Source organism: Nicotiana tabacum, chromosome 17 (assembly GCF_000715075.1).
Source record: "Nicotiana tabacum cultivar K326 chromosome 17, ASM71507v2, whole genome shotgun sequence".
In the NCBI taxonomy this organism is placed as follows: Eukaryota; Viridiplantae; Streptophyta; class Magnoliopsida; order Solanales; family Solanaceae; genus Nicotiana; species Nicotiana tabacum.
This window is the reverse complement of record NC_134096.1, coordinates 133535427-133555817: the sequence shown is the minus strand read 5'-3', so window position 1 is coordinate 133555817 and position 20391 is coordinate 133535427. Positions and strand designations below refer to the sequence as shown.

Sequence of the window (20391 nt, the reverse complement as noted above, 5' to 3'; positions counted from 1 at the left end):
TAGAAATTGAAAATAAAACACTCATATTGTAGACAATGTAAAATCAAATAACGGAGAAAATAATCTTTGCACAACACACATAAAAAAGTTTTAAAATCGTCAAAGCTAAACTCCTACAAATTAATGTTGTTTATACATATCTCCATATATACAATTTCAATGGTATTTTTCAGCAATTTCCATCAAACGAGAGCAGAATTCTTGAGTTTTAGAGAACATGACCATATGATCTGAACCTAAAATAACCTTCACATCTTGTGGTGGATTCTTCTCAATCATCCATCGTTGAACATCTGCCTTCATTGACAGATCTTGACTGCACATAATGTAGACTCTTGGAATCGAACCATACTTTTCTTTAGTGAGTTCTGCTTCTTTTAAAACTTCAGGATCATGGAACATTGGAGTGTGTCGCATCAACAACGAAGCAAGGATCATATCCTGAGAAGAAGAACGCAACTCCCGATAATTAATGCATTCTTTTATTTGTGTTATTTTCTTCGATCGACTTACTCAAAATATTAGAGAGTAATGAGATGATGATGATGATGATATTTGATGAATTATATGTCCACTTATTATACTAGTCTCGATTCCTCAAGGTTGTACGAGCAGTAATAGTAGTAGAAAAATCTCCTCATCTAAAAGTTTATACTTTTGTTTATGTATACTTAATTATATTTTTAATAAACTCCCTCATGTGATGTCTTGATTCTTTGAATAGATCAAACATGTACTAAAAGGGGTGACCATAAGACTTTAACCTAGAGTATATATCTTCTCTAAATATATCATGTTGAAATTTGCGGTCATCTCTTATTTACAATTTTAAGTTGTTAAAACGAACATATTTTTATTTACTTAATTAATTCTTTTTATGCGACAAGAATAGAGGGAACACCAGCAACAAGTGTAATGGTAATATTTATTTTTATTCTAAGAAATACTTTTTATTTTGATCTACGTGAAATTTTATTTATACGGCACATAGATTTTCTTAAAAAAGCATTAGATGTTAACGCGAAGAATTATTGACAAAATATAAATGTGTAAAATGCACTAACCTCAGCTCTTGAGTATTGGTACATCTTTGACGACAGAAAATTAGAGCCGAAGTATACAGCCGTTGGGGGCTTATCAGTACCATTATCAAATTTGTATTTGTTGTCCTTGAGAAAATCCAACCCTTGATTTGACTGCAGATTGAGCAATAAAAGGAAAACAATTAGGAAAAACAAAATCAGAAGAAAATAATTCTTTTTCCAAATTTTAATTAATTCTCAATAAACGTTTACCATCTTGAACTACTTTGTGTCTGGCTTAGTTTATGACTATGTATTAAATTATACTACAGTTTTAACGCAAAACGTATTCAGTGTTACAATATTTAATAACTACCTAGTACTATAGCTTATCCTGAAAAAGTACATAATAATGGTAAGACTGTTTGTTAAATATTTGATATGACTTATCTTAAATGAATTCAGCTAACGTTTATATAGCTTCGAATTATTACAGCCGTAATCCATATAGGAGTATAGGCTTAGTTAGACAGTGAAACAACGATCACCAAATAGTCCCAAGACGAGAATAAAATTTCTCGCTCAGAGTAAAATGGGAGTTAAAATTCCAATCTACATAGATTAGTTCCAGATCCGAAGTCGAAGACAATCTTGTTCCAAGGTCTCTTCGAGCTAGGCATGAGTCAATATGGGATTGTTGAAACACTTGTTAAGAACTAAAACAAAGTTTAATGCAAATGACATAGATAATCAAGCAACAGTTTACCTAGAACAACCTTATATAAAAAACGTTCTACTAAATTTATCGAGCAAAATAAAGTAAGAAAGAGATAATATATATACCTGTTGAATGATATGTGAGAAAGGGAAATCAGGGCCAGGCATGTAAGCAGCAACAAAAGCAGCAGCAGCAATTTTCTTTGGGAACTTATCCATGGCAAGGGAAATGGCAAGTCCACCCATGCCATGGCCGACTAGAATCAGCCGATCGTCCGGCGGAAGAAGCTCGACGACGTGCATCAACGGCTCAACATAGTCGGAGAGAGACTTGACTTCTTCCGATTCCTTATAGTGGACGCCGGAGGCAGCCAAGTCAAGAGCAGTGGCCTTGTAACCTAAGGATATCAACGTTGTTATTACCTTGTACCAACACCATGCTCCGTGTCCTAAACCGTGGACAAACACGAAATGCGACTTGATTACACGCCTTTGGCCTTTTTCCATATATGTGAATTTCTCTAATAAACAGGAAAGATCGAAATGGCTATCAATGTTTGATCAAATTCGTTATGCTTATTCTTCATATATATATATACACTTCATTTAGCTCTTAGTTTTGTCTAAGTTAATGACAGACTTTTCTTTTATTTAACATAATAACTAAGGGGAAAAAAACAACTAAAAAAGATAGGTCCATAAATTAGTAGCTAGTAATTATTTTCGAAAAGAGTTGACTAGCTGATTATTATAACTCTTTCTTTACTAGTTAGTGGCTATGATGTAGGTGTTATCTATATATTAAAATAATTAAATTATTAATCCCAAAGAATATAAGGTAACGTGTCAAAGATGAATTTATTAGTCAAGAAGCGATATATATATATATATATGCGCCTCATTTTATACCACAAGTTCAAAAGTCTTCACTCTTTTCTTAAATTTCGTGCCCAGTCAAATGAGTTCACATAAATTAAAACGGATGGAGTCAGATGGAGTATATATATATATATATATATATATATATATATATATATATATATATATATATATAATGACCCGACCGATCGTTTTACTTTCTAAATCCCCGTTCCCCTAAATAAGACTCCTCGTCTGTGCTTTTACTCTTTTATGACTTGCGGGGATGATTAGTTCAGGTTTGGAAGGGTTCGGGTTTGAAATCGGAACACTTTAACATTTCTAGTAAAAGACCTCAAAATCGGGATTTGACGGTCCCAATAGGTTCGTATGATAATTTTGGACTTGAGCGTGCGTTCGGATCGGGTTTTGGGTGACCCGGGAGCGTTTCGGCGCCTAAAGTGAAAGTTGGCTTATTGAAAGTTTAAAAGTTCTTAAAATTTGGTTTGGAGTAGGTTTTGGTGTTATCGAGGTTCATTTGAGATTTTGAACCCGGGAATAGTTCCCTATGGTGATTTAAGACTTGCACGCAAAATTTGGTGTCATTCCAAGTAGTTTAAGTATGATTTGGCGCGCTCAGAGTAAGTTGGAAGAATTTGAAATTCATAAGTTGAATCTATTTGGTTTTAGGTTGAGATTCTTAGTTTTGATGTTGTTTTTCGCATTCCAAGAGTGCGAGCGAGTCCGTTTTATGTGTACGAACTTGTTGGTATATTTGGTCGAGGCCTCGGGGCCATCGTATAGGATTCAGAGGGTCGACGTGGGTTGTTTGCTCTTTGGAGAGGAGCTATTGGTGCCTGTCATCTGGTGCATTTGCACCTACGGTGGAATGGCCGTAGAAGCGGCACCGCAGATGCGCCGCCTTGCTCGCAGAAGCGGAAAGAGGAGAGGTCAGCGAGTTCTGCAGAAGCGAAGCATTTTTTGCAGAAGCGAACTCGCTTCCGCGGTGGAGGGGTCCGCAGATGCGAATAGGGCAGCCTGGCCATGGTCGCAAATGCGCGGGACGAGCCGCAGAAGCAGGCTCGCAAATGCAGGACTAGACCGCATATGCGATGGGTCAGTGGTCGAGCATATTCTGCAGAAGCAATTTGTTGACCGCAGAAGCGGTCCCGCAGAAGCGGAGGTCCTCCCGCAGGTGCGAAAATACCGCTGGGCAGAAGGGTTGCATTTAAGTAGTGATTTAGGCTCATTTCTTCATTTCTCTCACTTGTTGGTCGAATATTGAGCTCTTTGAAGAGAGATTTTCACCTAGCTATTGAAGGTAAGTAATTTCTATACATAGATTATGGGTAGATTTTATCATGTAAAATTATGAAAATTTTGGGTTTAGATGAAAGACCTAGGTTTTGATAAAAATGAGATTTAACCACGTAAATGATTATGGAATTGAGTGAAGATTATATATTTGAGTTCGTGAGGTTATGGGTAACAATTATCTTCAAAAAATTTTGGAATTCGGGCACGTGGGCCCGATGGTGAATTTTAGAAATCTTCCAATTTGGGTAGGGTAATTACTCTAATAGTTGAATTATTAGCTTTTGAGCACATATTGATTAATTATTATAATATTTGGCTATCTTCGGATTTGTTCCGCACCAAGTTGGGTTCTTAGAGTGAATTTGTGGCCGGAAAGTGAGCTTTTAGACGAGGTAAGTCTCTTGCCTAACCTTGTAAGAGGAAATTTACCCCATAGGTAATTTAAATTACTATTTTCTTCTAACTGTGGGGGCTACGTACGCATGAGGTGACGAGAGTCCGTACGTAGCTACTAATTATGCTATGTCCGGGTAGTGTAGGACCCAAATTATGAAATATTTGTAATATTTGTACCTTACTTGTTAATTAAAGTGCCTAAATTATATTGGAACTTGATAGAGGAATTGTAAAGGACCGAATTTCACTTACTTGAGCTTTGGCGGGTTACTTGACTATTAATAGAAATTGTGCTTCTTCGTGTATTAGCCTTGTAATCACTTTTAAATCGGATGTTCATTAAGTATCCTCTTTTCTTGTAGAGCGGGCCGAACGCCTCGACAGTAGAATAGATGCATCTATGATTCGTGCCGCTTGACCCTCGACAATGTACATATTATTCAGGATCGGGCCGTATGACCTCGGCATAATCGTGCGTGATAATACCCGGAGTGTAATTATATTTGATATTATTTTATGGCCTGAGAGGTTAAAAATTATATATGACAGAAACTGGCTTGGGATTTACCATTTGTGAAAGAATTATTTATTTTCCTGCTTGTTATGGCCTGCTTGTTATTTATTTCCGGCTTGGGCCGTACGGCTTGGGATTTACCATTTTTATTGTTAGCCCCGTAGTAAGTGTCGATGTCGATCCCTCGTCACTACTTCTTCGAGGTTAGACTAGATACTTACTGGGTACATGTTATTTATGTATTCACGCTACACTTTTACACTAACCATGCAGGATCTGAGGCAGGTGCATCTGGCGGTCCTACCGGCGCGCACCCCCGTTACCCTAAGGCCTAGTGGTGAGCTGCTTCCTGAGCCTTTCTGCAACACCTAGAGTCTCTCTTTTGTATCTATTTTTCTGTCTACTTTATTTCAGATAGTAGTTAGAGTTTTGTATATTCTACTAGTTGCTCATATGCTTGTGACACCAGGTCTTGGCACACACACTAGTAGAATTCATTGTTTTGGAGTATTTATGTCATTATGATCGCCACTCAATTGCCCTTGTTTATTTACTAAATTTTCTACCCCTTTATTTCTTAATAAATAGAATTTAATTACTTGAAAACTTATTTAAAAAAAAGAGAAACCACATGGTTAGTTCACCGATGGATTGCCTAATGGCGACGTTGGATGCCATCATGGCCTATAGGAGAAATTGGGTCGTGACAATATGGTATCAGAGCACTATGTTCACTTAGATCTCACAAGTTATGAGCAGGCCTAATAGAGTCTTGCGGGTCGGTGCGTAGACGTCCGTACTTATCTTCGATGGGCTATAGGGTGTTAGTAAACTACTCTTTCTTCATCTCCTATTATGCAATTAATGTTGTGCTAAGTATCTTTCTCTTATTCTCTTACAGATGGTGAGAACGCGCGCGTCAGATGTACCCGATCATGGAGAAGCTGCTCCCCCTGTCGCTAGAGGACGAGCCATAGGCTGAGGGAGGGCTCTAGCTCGTGGTAGAGGACGAGGGCATCCTAGAGTTGTTCCAATCATGCCACCAGTGGATCCAGTAGAGGATCCTATTTTTGAGGAGTAGTGCGAGGTGCCTGCAACAGAGCCAACCTATAACGACCCGACCGGTCTTTTGAAGCATTTACGCTCCTTTCAACTATTTAAAGTATTGAATAACTTCCTACGAGGTATTCTGACTTATGTAAATTATCGATTTTGATTTTAAGGTACTTCGGAGTTAGCTTGGAAGAATGAATTTCATGTTGGAAGCTTAAGTTGAAATAGTTAACAGGATATCGACTTATGTGTAAACGACCTCGGAATGGAGTTTTGAAAATTTCAAAAGCTCAGTATGGTGATTTTGGACTTAGGAGCATGTCCGAAAAATTATTTGGAGGTACGTAGTGGAATTTGGCTTGAAATGCCTAAAGTTGATTTTTTGAAAAGTTTGACCGGGGGTTGACTTTTTGATATCGGGGTCGGAATTCAATTACGTAAATTGTAATAGGTCTGTTATGTCATTTATAACTTGTGTGCAAAATTTGAGGTCAATCAGACTTGATTCAATAGGTTTCGGCATCGAATGTAGAAGTTGAAAATTTCATAAGACTAAAGTTTCAAGTGAGTTCGCACAAGATCTAACTTTGAACGAGAATATCTACATATATATATATGGAGTTATGTGATGATATGATGATCTACCTATCAAATGAAAGATCTTCGAGTCTAGTTTCTAACGCTTCAAACCGTTCGTCATTTGGACATTCCTATAAGAAGTTATGACTAAATTACCAATATCTGGAAAAATGCGATTCTGTGATCGCAGAACCATTATGCGATCGCAGAAGTAGTTATAAGACCGCAAAATGGTCGCAAACCTGTCCAGTGAAGCCCATTTCTGGGCATCGATTTTGCGGTGCATTTTGTGACCCGCATACCTATTCTGCGGTCCATTATGCGACCGCAGACCTGCTTTCGGAGGGTTAATATTTCTATTTTCATAACCCGACCCCATTTTGATAAATAGGCTTTGGGACTCATTTTGGAGCAAAAATCTGACATTTTTAGAGAGAAGAGAGAGTGTTCTAGAGAGAGGAAGAAGCTCAAGTGCTTTGTTCATCAAGATCTTGTTCAAGCTTTGAAATCCAACAAGGAAATATCACAAGATCTTCACCCAAGAGATACGAGGCTTTTGGAGACCAATTCTCGTGGCAAGGGCATATCAGAATAAAGAATTACACGGTTTGAAGTAAGTAACAGTTTTAAATCTGGTTCTGAGGGTATTAAACCCTAGATTTTGGTATCATGTGATTATTTTGGAGGTGACACACATGCTAGGTGATGAGCGTGTGGGCGTGCACCGAGGGGATTGTGACTTGGTCCGTCCCGGGAAACTGTAAAGTTGAATAATTTGTCGTTAGCTATATGCCCTCTATGTGTTGATAAAATCTTACTATAAATCATGTTAGAAATCATGCTTAGGCTATGTGATAGTACTGTTGGGACCCACAGAGGTCGTGTACTTGTTGAATTGCCTGTTAAATGTTATATTTACTCAGTCTCAGTTTTTACTTGCACATTTTATCTCAGTCTATGTTATTATTATTGATACATCATATCATTGGTGTTTGGGCTGATTTCATGATTATTGAGAGCCCGAGAGACTGGAGAGATTTATGACTGAGGGAGGCCGAGGGCCTGATTGTGAGGATATTTTATGGATCGGGGCTGCCCGTCTGCAGCAGGCCTTATTGGCTTATTATTGCACGTGAGTTGGCCGTGCAGAACCAAATATTTATATTATGGCACGTGAGTTGTCCGTGCAGCACGTGAGTTGTCCGTGCTTATAGCGCTTGGGCTGTAGGAGCCCCTCATGAGTCTGTACACCCCCAGTGAGCGCGGGTACCCATTGAGAGTGATTGATGAGGGCTGGGAGCCCAGGGAGTGATGAGGGCTGGGAGCCCAGAGAGTGATTGTTGTCCTAAGAGGTGGTACTTGATTTCCATTTGTTGTTGCACTTAGTTGCTATATGTCATTGTTGTGAAATCTTTGAAAGATTGTTGATATACGGATTACATGAACAGGAACTGTATAAAAATTCATTTGACATTAAACTGCCAGATTTGATAGCATGTCTATTCTTTGCTGAAATTACTGGAAATGAACCATAACTGTGTAGCTCGTTACTATCTTCAGTTCCTTATTTATTCTTGTTACTTGCTGAGTTGGTTGTACTCATACTACACCCTGCACTTCGTGTGCAGATACAGGTGTTCCCGGACATAGGAGTGTTGATCCTTTTCGCGCGGTTGATTTTCAGGAGATTTTGAGGTAGCTGTTGTGTTCCGCAGACCTTGTCTCTCCTTCTCTTTCTCCTTGTTCATTGTGTCTGGACTCAAACTATTATAGACCGTATTTTCCAGATTTGTACTCATATTAGATGCTCATGTATTCGGTGACACCAGGTTTTGGGGAGTGTTCATGTCAGTATTTGTGAGATTTTGTATTGTGTTGAATTATTGTATTTTCAAACTTAAGAGAAATTGTGGTTTATCGAGATTATCAGCTTGCCTAGTATCGAGATAGGCGCCATCACGACAAGTTGGGATTTTGGGTCATGACACAACCCTAGTGGATTTCATGTTCGCACTGGGATTCCAGGACGCCATGGGTCGTATGCTGCGGTTCATGGATTCTATGACTCAAGCTGGTTTATTTCCAGCAGACCCAACCACATCTCAGGTGGGAGGGGGCACAGACCCCTACCGCTCAGGTTCCAGGGCATGCAGCTTCCGTATATCAGACCCCGGGTGCACTACCCGTGGGCGGAGCTCAGACAGTTGCAACAACTATACCTGAGCCCAGACCAGCTATGACCGGTGATCTGCAGAAGCTATTGGACAGATGGACTAGGCTACATCCTCCTGTCTTTGGGGGTGAGCAGCATGAGGACCCCCCGGATTTTATTGATCGGTGCAGGGATAGACTGCACAACATGAGGATATTGGAGTCCCACGGGGTGGACTTTACCACCTTTCAACTGGAGGGCATGGCCCGTAGATGGTGGTAGTCCTATCTTCTTGGAAGACCAGCGGGTTCTCCTCCCATGACTTGGGATAAGTTCACATGCCTCTTCTTGGACAGATATATTCCATCCTCTCAAAGGGAAAAGTTGCGGTTTTAGTTCGAGCAGCTTCAGCAAGGCCAGATGTCGGTGACCGACTATGAGGCGAGATTCTCTGAGTTGTCTCGCCATGCACTTATCATACTTCCTACCGATGCAGAGAGAGTGCAGAGGTTTGTTTCAGGGTTGCACTATGGTATTTAGGCCACTATGGACCGAGAGGTTGAGATGGGGACTTCTTACAGGCTAGTTGTGGAAATAGCTCGGAGGATCGAGGGTGTCCGTCAGCGGAGCCAAGAGCAGGTGATGAGGGATAAGTGGTTTCCATATTCTGGAGAGTTCAATGGTGCCCCGGCTGGGGACAAGGGTCAGTTTGTGAGGGGTCAGTCTAGCAGGACCACATATCCAAAACCGCCTCCTCCTCGGGGTGCTCTAGTATGACCTTATTTCAGCGCCATGCAACCACCCACTAGCTATTCAGGGTTCCTCTAATGGGTATTCAGGCTATCAGGGTCAGACTTCAGGTCAACAGTCTGCCATATCGAGAGGTTGTTTCGAGTGCGGAGATCTTGTTCACGCGAGGAGGTTCTGCCCCAGGCTTCGGGGCAAGGCAGTGCAGCAGGGTTAACAACATATGATTATAGCACCAACTATCCCACCAGCCGTCCGGCCACCCAGAGGCAGAGGGCAGGTGGGTAGGGTCCTAGATGTGGAGGCTAGCCAGGTGGCGCACTAGCCAGATTCTATGCCTTTCCAGCCATACCAGATGCAGTAGCCTGAGATGCCATGATCACAAGTATTATTTCTGTCTGCGGTAGGGATACTTCGGTACTATTTGATACAGGGACTGCATATTCATATATTTTATCTCTGTTTGCTCATTTCTTGGGAGTTCCTCGTGAGTCCTTGGGTACTTTTGTTTATGTGTCCACTCCAATGGGCGTTTCGATTATTGTGGATCGGGTCTATCGGTCCTGTATCATGACTTTCTGTGGTTATGAGAATAGAGCGGATCTTCTGTTGCTTGATATGACCGACTTTGAAGTCATCTTAGGCATGGATTGGTTATCTCCATATCACGCTATCCTTGATTGCCATGCCAAGATTGTTACCATGGCAATGCCAGAGCTTCCTAGATTGGAGTGGAAGGGTTTGTCTGTCAATGCATCTAGTCGGGCTATCTCTTTTCTGAAGGCTCGACACATGGTCGAGAAGGGTTGTTTTCCTTATCTAGCCTATGTTCGGGATACTACCACTGAGACTCCGGCAATTGATTCAATGCCTGTAGTTCGGGAGTTTTTTGATGTGTTTCCTTATGATCTTCCAGGCATGCCACCAGATCGTGATATCGATTTTTGTATTGACTTGGCTCCAGGTACCCAACCTATCTCTATTCCACCGTATCGCATGGCGCCGAAAGAATTAAAGGAGTTAAAGGAACAACTTGAGGAGTTGCTAGCAAAGGGGTTCGTCAGACCAACTGTATCGCCTTGGGATGCACCGGTGTTATTTGTGAAGAAGAAAGATGAGACTATGCGGATGTGCATTTATTACTGCCAGTTGAACAAAGTTACCTTTAAGAACAAGTACTCGTTTCCACGTATTGATGATTTATTTGACCAGTTACATGGTGCTAGGGTGTTCTCTAAGATCGACTTGAGATCAGGGTACCATCAGTTGAAGATTCGAGATTCGGATGTTCCGAAGATGGCTTTCCAGACTAGATATGGCCATTCTGAGTTTCTAGTGATGTCCTTCGATTTTACTAATGCCCGGCAACGTTTATGGATTTGATGAACCGGGTGTTCGAGACATATATTGATTCGTTTGTCATTGTCTTCATTGATGACATTTTGATCTACCCGCGTAGCATGGAGGAGCACGAGCAACATTTGAGAGTGGTGTTTCAGACCTTGCGGGAACAGAAGCTATATGCTAAGTTCTCCAAGTGTGAGTTCTGGTTGGATTCTGTGGCTTTCTTAGGACATGTGGTATCAGGCGAGGGTATTAAGGTAGATCCGAAGAAGATCGAGGTAGTTCAGAGTTGGCCTCGTCCTACGATAGTGACCGAGATCAAGAGCTTCTTGGGGTTAGCAGGTTATTATCGTCGGTTTGTGGAGGGCTTCTCATCTTTTACAGCACCTTTGACTAGATTGACCCATAAGGATGCTCTGTTTCGATGGTCCGATGAGTGTGAGGTGAGCTTTCAGAAGCTCAAGACCGCATTGACTTCAGCACATGTGCTAGTGTTGCCTTCCGGTTCTGGGATATATACTGTGTATTGTGATGCTTCACGCATAGGTTTGGGTTATGTATTGATGCAGGAGGGGCGAGTTATTGCATATGCTTCACGACAGCTGAAGCCTGTCACACCTCCTTTTTCCCGGGGGAATAGGAAAGAAATGAGTTTTTCCAATTTAAGTGACATTAATCGAAATGGGATGTTTTATTAGATTCAGAGTCGCCACTTGGGATAATTTCTGGTGTCCCAAGTCACCGATTTATTTAAAATTCCAAATCGAGGAAATTTGACTCTGTTTTACGGTCCGCGAACACAGACGACCGGGTAAGGAAATCTGTTAACCCGAGAGAAGGTGTGAGGCACTCTCGGATTTCGTGGTTTTAGCACGGTCGCTTTAATCATACCTGGCTTAATTAAATTATTTAATTACTCATTTTAGAACCTATGTACATTTACCTTTTTACTGCTTTTAATTGCTTGATTATTCGTTATTATGAAATTATCTTGAAACGAATCGCGCGTACGTGTATTCGTTTTGTTTGGTGTGTCAAGAATCATGTCACGCGTACGTATACACAATTAATAATACTTTATTATTTTTAAGATTGTTTCGCCCAAAGTTGCGCGCACGCATACCTTGGTATTAGTTTTGGGAATCGTAATTATGTCACGCGAACGTATACATAATCACGATAATTCAATTGATTACCACGTGCCTAAAGCATACTAGCACATTCAAAATATTTCATTTGTTTTTTTTTTTTATCCGAGACATTTATTTTTATATATATATATATTTATCTTTTTTTTATCCGAGATACTTATTTATATATATATATTTTATTTTTACTTACTACAAGGAGTCTTAAATTAGTTCTTACTCATTTCGCTCTTTCTCTCTCTCTTACTTATAATTATTTTCTATTAATAATATGTCTATACCTAATTAGTTATATTCTTCCACAACCCCATCCTCTATGGGAATGAGAAAAAAAAATCTATTTAATAGCTTAGCCTCAAACCCCGATTTATTTGCAAAAAAAAAATATTTATGCTAACAGAGAGTCAAATGAAATTTATATAACGAAGAGACAAAAAGAAAGAATCTACATTCGGAGCTGTCACAATTGCTAGAGGGTAAGGGATTGAAGTTACTGAATTATTTAACTAATTTAAAAATATAATCTTCTTTAATATCATGCCCCAAAGTCCTTTTGTCCTTATGACAGATTTAACATTATAAAATTTAAGATGACAAATGTGTGAAACACAAGCAGTAATACAAATGAAATCAAACTTTCCGAATTTTATAAGATCTAAAGCACATACTCACTCATAACGTCGTAATGAGAATGCATCCAACAGATTAATACAAAAATCTAAATATGGTCCATAATAAAGATGTAACGCACAAATGAATCAATTTGTGCGTTAAATTTATGAAGCTTCCAATTTTAATTACAAAGAGTGACATGAAACTATTCAGAAAAATAATACAACTTCAAATATAACTTACAAACCACATGAACATATAGTTAAATAACAGAACAACATTCATAAAATATAGTATGGATTCATATTCACATAAATACAAAAAAAAAAGAAGAAAAAGATAAAGATTTAAAGCAAAAGATTAGAATGAACCTTAAAGGTAAAAACTTTTCCAACAATTCCTTTGGATCTGAAACAAACGCGGACCGGAAGCTTCGCTCGCAACGGGACTTGAATGATATCTCGTGTTTTAACGAGAAATCAAAACACGAACCCCCACCTCTCAACTCAAGTTTGTTGGATTTATACAGCGACTAGCGACTGATTTTCAAAGCAAAAAAGAAGTTGAGTGGTAGTAGATAAAAATGGAGGAAAGTAGAGGTTTATGGGCTGAATAAGAAAAATAGTGCAGATGCTACTCTCTTTTTACTGCTGCAAAACTTTTAGGACTTGAGCTTTAGGATTCTTTGCTTTCTTTTTCCCCTCCTCTTTTCTGTTTCAACTGTGTCCTTCTCAAAATATTGGCCTGCTTTTTGTTCCCCAGTTTTCTGTCCGTCCTCTCCATTTCATTGCCCTCCTTCTCTTTTTTCTTTTGTGTAGTGTATGGATTTGTTTTATAGTGCTTAAAAAAACTAGTGATTGTGAAGTGGTGTAAGATCGTGTATATGCTGAGTGTGGGATCGTGTGTGTGGGGGTGAAAGAATTGGGGACATGGGGGTTGGGACGTGAGGTAGTGATTAGTTTTATTATATAGGAATTAATCTTTTGGTTTATTTTATTTTTTCTTCTTCTTTTTTTTTATTTTTTCTTTAAAACAAATAAAATATAAAGATAAGAAAATTAACTACCTAATATTTAGACTAAAATAATATAGGCAAACTAAATATTTACACTATAATTAAATGACACCCAAAATATACTAAAGCTAAACTAACTTATTTATTATAATTATAATTAAAAGAAACCATATATTTTTGTAAATATTCTTTTTCTCTTTATAAATCGGAACAAAATTTATTTAACTTTTCTCAAATAAAACCTATTAAAAATAAGATAAAAGTTTTAAAATATCACGATTACACCTAGAAAAAATATTTACACTGAAATAGTATAAAATTTGAGTGTGGTCAAAAATTAGTTGTTCACAGCATGCCCCTCTTTGCTTGGAAACATGAAGAGTTTTCAGGCAAAGAAAATTAACCAGGTGACTGATTTTTGACCTCACTATTATTTAAAAAGGAAAAGAAGAGAAAAGAAGAGGTTGCGACCGAGCCTTGGTTTTAGGCAGCCTACATATCCCGGGTTCTAAGGGAATCAGGTCCCGTGTAGTTCATGTGAAAAATGACTGATAGAGTATGCTTAGATGGAGAGAAGAGCGATGTTCCTTCGAGGTTCTGATCTACGGTTCCTACTATTACATCAAAATGAAAAGAAAATTACATAATCTTGAAATCTAAGAGTTACAAAATTTCTATCTAAATGTCGTCTGGAGTCTAGTCTCGATTCTTAAGTTGCTTATCCCATTGACTTTAGACTGAAACTTGATGCTCTTGATGCAACAGACTATGAAATATTCTCACAAGCTTGTTTCTTGATCTGATGATGTGAAGATGGATCTTGAGACCCTATGTCTTCGCACGCATTATGTCGAAGTTGGTTGCGGCTGGTGTTGAGATCAAACGTTCCACTTTCTCTGGCGAGAGATAGAGTCTTTTCTTGCACATCCAATCCTTACTTTGCATAAAAACCTGCGAGCCATGAGAAACAAATAAAATGAACAAAAATTTTCTGCCCCAGTTTGCACTAGGAAATTTTTGTGAGTTATTGAAAATACATTAAACTATCTTTGCTATTGCAGAATAAAGAATTGAAAAAGATATTTTTATTTTTATTTTTTATAATAGGGATGTCATACCCTATGTTAATAAGATGGAAGGCAACCAGGGGATGTAGTACCCTGTGTTGACAATGAGATGAGGCTCGTGGTGTCTAGGATGCTACTAAGGAATGTCATACCCTATGTTTGCAATAAGAAATGCAACCAGGGAATGTCGTACCCTATGTTTGCAATAAGAAATACAACCAGGGGGTGTAGTACCCTGTGTTTGGCAATAAGATGAGGCTCGTGGCTCTCTGAGATGCTACTAGGGAATGTTGTACCCTATGTTGGCACTAAAATGCAACCAGGGGATGTAGTACCCTGTGTTGGTAATAAGGTGAGGCTTGTGGCACTCTGGGATGCTACTAGGGAATGTTGTACCCTATGTTGGCAATAAAATGAGGCTTGTGGCACTCTAAGATGCTATTAGGGAATGTCGTACCCTATGTTGGCAGAAAGTAATGCAGCCAGGGGATGTAGTACCCTGTGTTGGTAATAAGGTGAGGCTTGTGGCACTCTGGGATGCTACTAGGGAATGTTGTACCCTATGTTGGCAATAAAATGAGGCTTGTGGAACTCTAAGATGCTACTAAGGAATGTCGTACCCTATGTTGGCAGAAAGTAATGCAGCCAGGGGATGTAGTACCCTGAGGTGAAGATAGGGTGTTGATTCCCTATAATGAAACTAAAAATAACATGATTACATGTATATTGGAAGGAAATCAAGTATTTGAGAACTTCACTTGGTAGTGTTTGTCTTTTCACGAACTGTTTCCTAAATCGTTGTGTTCCTGTTCTGAACAAAGAAAGATTTGTTAGTTTTAAAATGGTGGTCAGTTTGTGGCCTTGATTTCTTGGGTGACTTGACCTTGCGTCCATTACACTTGTTAGAAAAGATAACTCAGTCGATGATCGTACAAATTTCCGGGAGATTCTATCCTTACTTTCTGGAGATCTTCTTTCTCAGCATCGAAACCTGACTATTTTGTGCCTATCACCATTTGTATTTGTAGTGCAAACAACCTTGCTCCCAAAAATCTTTTAACTGAGTAACTTTTGTTGACCCTTGGAACATTTTTCAGCCCTTCCATCCCTTTGCTCGTCAAGGAAAATCATAGATGGCTTTATGCCTTTGCCCATACGATTTATGCCGAACAATCTTTGCTTTATATAACGGGAAACTGTAACCAGTTTTGCGGCCTTTTCTTTGCTTTGCTTTGACAAAATTAGATTGAAAGAGACTCAAAAAAGTAATGCGAAAGAAAATAAGAAGGTGAACTAATAGGTATTACAACTTAATCAAGAAGTGTCCCTTTCAGAGGAAAGAATAAGACAGGACTTATCTAGAGGAAAAATGCTGACTTCAATGAACATGACATGCACTTTGGACTGGATGCCCGATCCGTTTGAACCATCTAATTCTCGAAATCTGTTGTAAACTTAACTTTGAAATTGAGTTCTTTGTCTTGACCATGCTTGTGTCGGGATGTACGAAGCCTTAAATCGATCAATGATGCCCTTTGTGGCTTTTCACCAACTGACCTCTCTCATCTATCCTTCTCTCAACTCACCATTGCCTTATAGTGCCCGCGAGGGTTTTCACCAATAAGACTCTCTCATTTATTTTTCTCTCTTTACAATGACTGCGGCATCACCCGTAGTATACTGACTTAGCATTCTCGAAAGTTGATCAGAAGGTCTTAGCAGGGAAAGGTAAAAAGAAATATTCAACTGAATTACAACTTTTGGACCCATTTTGATGGAACAACCATCGAAAATAAAATAAAACCATGCCCCAGTTTATTTGAATACTAGGGACATGTGGATTTTTGTTTTGGTGTGACCAAACCCCAGAGTGAGGCTGCCTACGTATCCTTTCGGAATCAGGTCAGACGTAGTTCAATGAACATGAACTTGTTTTGATGGTTTTTTTTTTTTTTTTTTTTTAAGTACATTGGTTCCAAAAGAGGGGAAAAAAAGAAATATAAACAAGGCTTCAAAGGGATAACTAGGGTTGACCAGTGTTTGGTAGCGAGAATGATAGCCTTTCGTCATCCCAACCTGAGAATGCTAAATATAAGAATGCCCCAACATAGCCATGTCATACATAGTATCTCTTGACCGCATCTACGTTGACGGATATATCAGTCACCTTTCCTTCTATATCTACCAAATGTAGAGCTCCTTTTGACAATACTTTCTTGACGAGGTAAGGACCTTGCCAATTCGGTGCGAACTTTCCTTTTGCTTCTTCCTGGTGCGGAAAGATACGTTTCAAAACAAGTTGTCCTACCTCGAATTTTCTTGGGCGTACTTTCTTATTGTAAGCGCGTGCCATTCTTTGTTGGTATAACTGACCAAAACAAACTGCCGCCAAACGCTTTTCATCAATCAAATTCAACTGTTCCAATCGGGACTTCACCCATTCAGTGTCCTCAATCCCTGCTTCAACAATGATTCGGAGAGAGGGAATCTCAATTTCAGCAGGTATGACCGCTTCAGTTCCATAAACCAATAAGTAGGGCGTTGCGCCAACTGATGTACGGACAGTTGTCCGGTATCCCAAAAGAGCAAAAGGTAGTTTCTCGTGCCATTGTCTAGACCCTTGGATCATCTTCCTAAGAATCTTCTTGATGTTCTTATTTGCAGCTTCAACAGCTCCATTAGCTTTGGGACGGTAAGGAGTAGAATTGCGATGCTCAATTTTAAATTGTTCACATACCTCCTTCATCAGATGACTATTCAAATTAGCAGCATTATCTGTAATAATGGTTTTTGGAATACCGAAACGACAGATAATGTTGGAGTGAACAAAGTCTACTACTGCTTTCTTGGTAACTGCTTTCAATGTAATAGCTTCCACCCATTTGGTGAAGTAATCAATTGCAACCAAGATGAATCTGTGCCCATTTGAAGCTTTTGGCTCGATTGGGCTAATGACGTCCATTCCCCAAGCAACAAAAGGCCAAGGAGCCGACATAGGATACAACTCTGAAGGAGGCGAGTGAATCAAATCACTGTGAATCTGACACTGGTGGCACTTGCGAACAAAACAAAAGCAATCTCGTTCCATAGTAAGCCAATAATATCCTGCCCGAAGGATTTTCTTTGCTAGAACATATCCATTCATGTGCGGACCACAAACTCCCGAATGCACCTCATTCATAATCATTTCAGCTTCTTTGGCATCTACACATCTCAACAAATTCAAATCCAGAGTTCTTTTGTATAGGATTTCCCCACTCAAAAAGAAACCATTAGAGAGTCGCCTAATAGTTCTCTTTTGATCCCTATTAGCATGTTCCGGATATTCTCTTATTTTCAGAAACTGCTTAATATCACGATACCATGGTTCACCATCTGGTTCTGCTTCAATTGTATTGCAATAACCATGTTGATCCCGAATTTGAATTTCTAATGGGTCAATGTGAGTATTACCCGGATATGGAAGCATTGAGGCCAGGGTGGCCAAGGCATCAGCTAATTCATTGTGAAACCTGGGAATGTACCTGAATTCGATGGACTTGAACCTTTTGCTAAGATCCTCCACACATTGTCTATATGGAATGAGCTTGATGTCTCGAGTCTCCCAATCACCTTGAGCCTGCCGAATAAGCAAATCTGAATCTCCCATCACCAACAATTCATGCACATTTAGGTTTATTGCCATGTTCAGACCCATGATGCAAGCTTCATATTCTGCTGTGTTGTTTGTACAGAAAAAACGAAGTCGCGCCGTGGCAGGGTAATGTTGCCCAGTAGGTGATACCAGAAATTGTCCCAATCCCTACGCCTTTGATGTTGACAGCCCCATCAAAGTATAGTTTCCAGATTTGACTGTCATCTTGGACTACTTCTTCAACTAAATTAACCTCTTCATCTGGGAAATATGTGTTCAAAGACTCATGCTCATCATCAACCGGGTTTTCTACCAGATGATCAGCCAAAGCTTGTGCCTTCATGGCAGTGCGAGTGACATAAACAATATCAAACTCTGTGAGCAAGATTTGCCATTTTGCTAATTTGCCAGTTGGCATCGGCTTCTGAAAGATGTACTTCAGGGGATCCATTCGGGATATGAGGTAAGTTGTATAGGCCAAAAGATAATGCCTAAGCTTCTGGGCGACCCAGGTTAAAGCGCAACATGTTCTTTCCAAAAGAGTGTATTTGGCCTCATAAGTGGTGAACTTTTTGCTCAAATAATATATTGCTTGTTCCCTTTTGCCTGTGGCATCATGTTGACCCAGAACACAACCAAAGGAACTATCCATTACTGACAGATATAAAAACAGAGGCCTATCAGGTTCCGGCGGGACCAAAACAGGGGGATTTGACAAATATTCCTTGATCTTATCAAAAGCTTCTTGGCACTCATCTGTCCACTTGATAGCGGCGTTCTTTTTCAACAACTTAAAAATAGGCTCACATGTGGTTGTAAGCTGCGAGATGAACCTGCTAATGTAATTCAACCTCCCGAGTAAACTCATGACTTCTGTTTTGTTCTTCGGGGGAGGCAGCTCTCGAATGGTCTTTATCTTGGAGGGATCTAACTCAATGCCTCTTCGACTAACTATAAAACCCAAAAGCTTCCCAGAAGGAACTCCAAATGCACATTTGGCTGGATTGAGTTTGAGATTGTACCTTCGTAGCCTTTCAAAGAACCTTTTCAAGTCTTGCACATGGTAAGCTTGTGTTCTCGACTTAATGATCACATCATCAACGTACACTTCAATCTCTTTATGCATCATGTCATGGAATATGGTAGTCATGGCTCTCATGTAAGTTGCCCCTGCATTCTTCAAACCAAATGGCATGACCCTATAACAATAAGTTCCCCATGGAGTTGTGAATGCGGTCTTTTCTGCATCTTCTTTATCCATCAGAATTTGGTGATATCCGGCATAACAATCCACAAAAGATTGGATTTCATGTTTAGCACAATTATCAACAAGGATATGAATGTTGGGTAAGGGAAAGTTGTCCTTTGGACTTGCTTTGTTTAAATCCCTATAGTCAACACAAACTCTGATTTTCCCATCCTTCTTTGGCACTGGCACAACATTTGCTAACCATGTAGTGTATCGGACGACCCTGATCACATTTGCACTTAGTTGCTTCGTGATTTCTTCTTTAATCTTATCACTCATGTCTGTCTTAAACTTCCTTTGTTTTTGCTGGATTGGTGCAAAATTAGAATGTGTGGGAAGCTTATGGACCACTAGATCGGCACTCAAACCCGGCATGTCATCATACGACCAAGCAAATACATCTCTGTACTCGAACAAAACTTGAATTATGGCATCTCTCGTCTTTTGTTCAGTATGAATGCTTATTTTTGTTTCTCTGGTTTCTTCAGGGCTTCCCAGGTTAATTGCCTCAGTTTCATTTAAGTTAGGCTTAGGCTTATTCTCAAATTGATCCAATTGCCTTTTCATTTCTCTAAAAGCCTCATCTTCGTCATACTCAACTTCTTGATTCATTATTTCGAGATTAGACAGCTTTTTAAGATCTGGGCATGAATTCCGCATGCATGTCATATTTTTAAAGCCAGCATTATCGAAACAGAAAATGATAAAAAAAAAATAACAAAAATTAGGGAAATAAAAAGATAGAATTTTACTACGAAAATGGAACTTCATTTCATTGAATTTGAAAGGATAGAAGGGTTAACATCACAGCAAAGCAGTTAAACTAAAATATCTGGATTACAACCCTTAAAATAATCCAAATACAGAAAAAACAACAAAACAGGCTACCAAGACTCCTTCCTGATGGGAAGAGGAGTTGCTTCCCAGTTGCTGAGCGAGGTATCTGGACCAATCAGTTGAACACTTG

The 20391-nt window shown here is 39.4% G+C and overlaps 2 protein-coding genes across 3 annotated transcripts; both read right to left on the bottom strand.

Moving 5' to 3' along the window:
- Positions 1-13240, bottom strand: LOC107766067 (methyl jasmonate esterase 1-like). 2 transcript variants are annotated; one of them, XM_075233808.1, is made up of 4 exons: positions 12831-13240; positions 1866-2137; positions 1065-1196; positions 1-441 (listed from the first exon to the last, which is right to left on the bottom strand). In XM_075233808.1, the coding sequence occupies exons 2-4, from the start codon at positions 2040-2042 to the stop codon at positions 157-159; spliced, it is 594 nt and encodes a 197-aa protein (XP_075089909.1). In that variant the 5' UTR covers positions 2043-2137; positions 12831-13240; the 3' UTR covers positions 1-156. The 2 variants fall into 2 exon arrangements, with proteins under 2 accessions (XP_075089909.1, XP_016440268.1); XM_016584782.2 differs by lacking the exon at positions 12831-13240 and having other exon boundaries at positions 1866-2304.
- A 2357-nt stretch (positions 13241-15597) lies between these two features.
- On the bottom strand, positions 15598-18238 carry LOC142171459 (uncharacterized). Its single transcript, XM_075233815.1, has 3 exons — positions 17575-18238; positions 16871-17052; positions 15598-15771 (listed from the first exon to the last, which is right to left on the bottom strand). The coding sequence occupies exons 1-3, from the start codon at positions 18236-18238 to the stop codon at positions 15598-15600; spliced, it is 1020 nt and encodes a 339-aa protein (XP_075089916.1).
- Between the last annotated feature and the right edge of the window lie 2153 nt (positions 18239-20391).

What these genes read in the sequence shown, in the direction of transcription:
- LOC107766067 (XM_016584782.2), bottom strand. Translation starts at nt 2,246, where the DNA reads ATGGAAAAAGGCCAAAGGCGTGTAATCAAGTCGCATTTCGTGTTTGTC. An exon ending in TCTCACATATCATTCAACAG is followed by an intron (nt 1,197 to 1,865) that starts GTATATATATTA and finishes CTCAATCTGCAG; the next exon opens with TCAAATCAAGGGTTGGATTT. An exon ending in ACCAATACTCAAGAGCTGAG is followed by an intron (nt 442 to 1,064) that starts GTTAGTGCATTT and finishes TCTTCTTCTCAG; the next exon opens with GATATGATCCTTGCTTCGTT.
- LOC142171459 (XM_075233815.1), bottom strand. Translation starts at nt 18,238, where the DNA reads ATGGGTCTGAACATGGCAATAAACCTAAATGTGCATGAATTGTTGGTG. An exon ending in CCACCAGTGTCAGATTCACA is followed by an intron (nt 17,053 to 17,574) that starts GTGATTTGATTC and finishes ATGGAACTGAAG; the next exon opens with CGGTCATACCTGCTGAAATT. An exon ending in CACGCGCTTACAATAAGAAA is followed by an intron (nt 15,772 to 16,870) that starts GTACGCCCAAGA and finishes ATTTTGTCAAAG; the next exon opens with CAAAGCAAAGAAAAGGCCGC.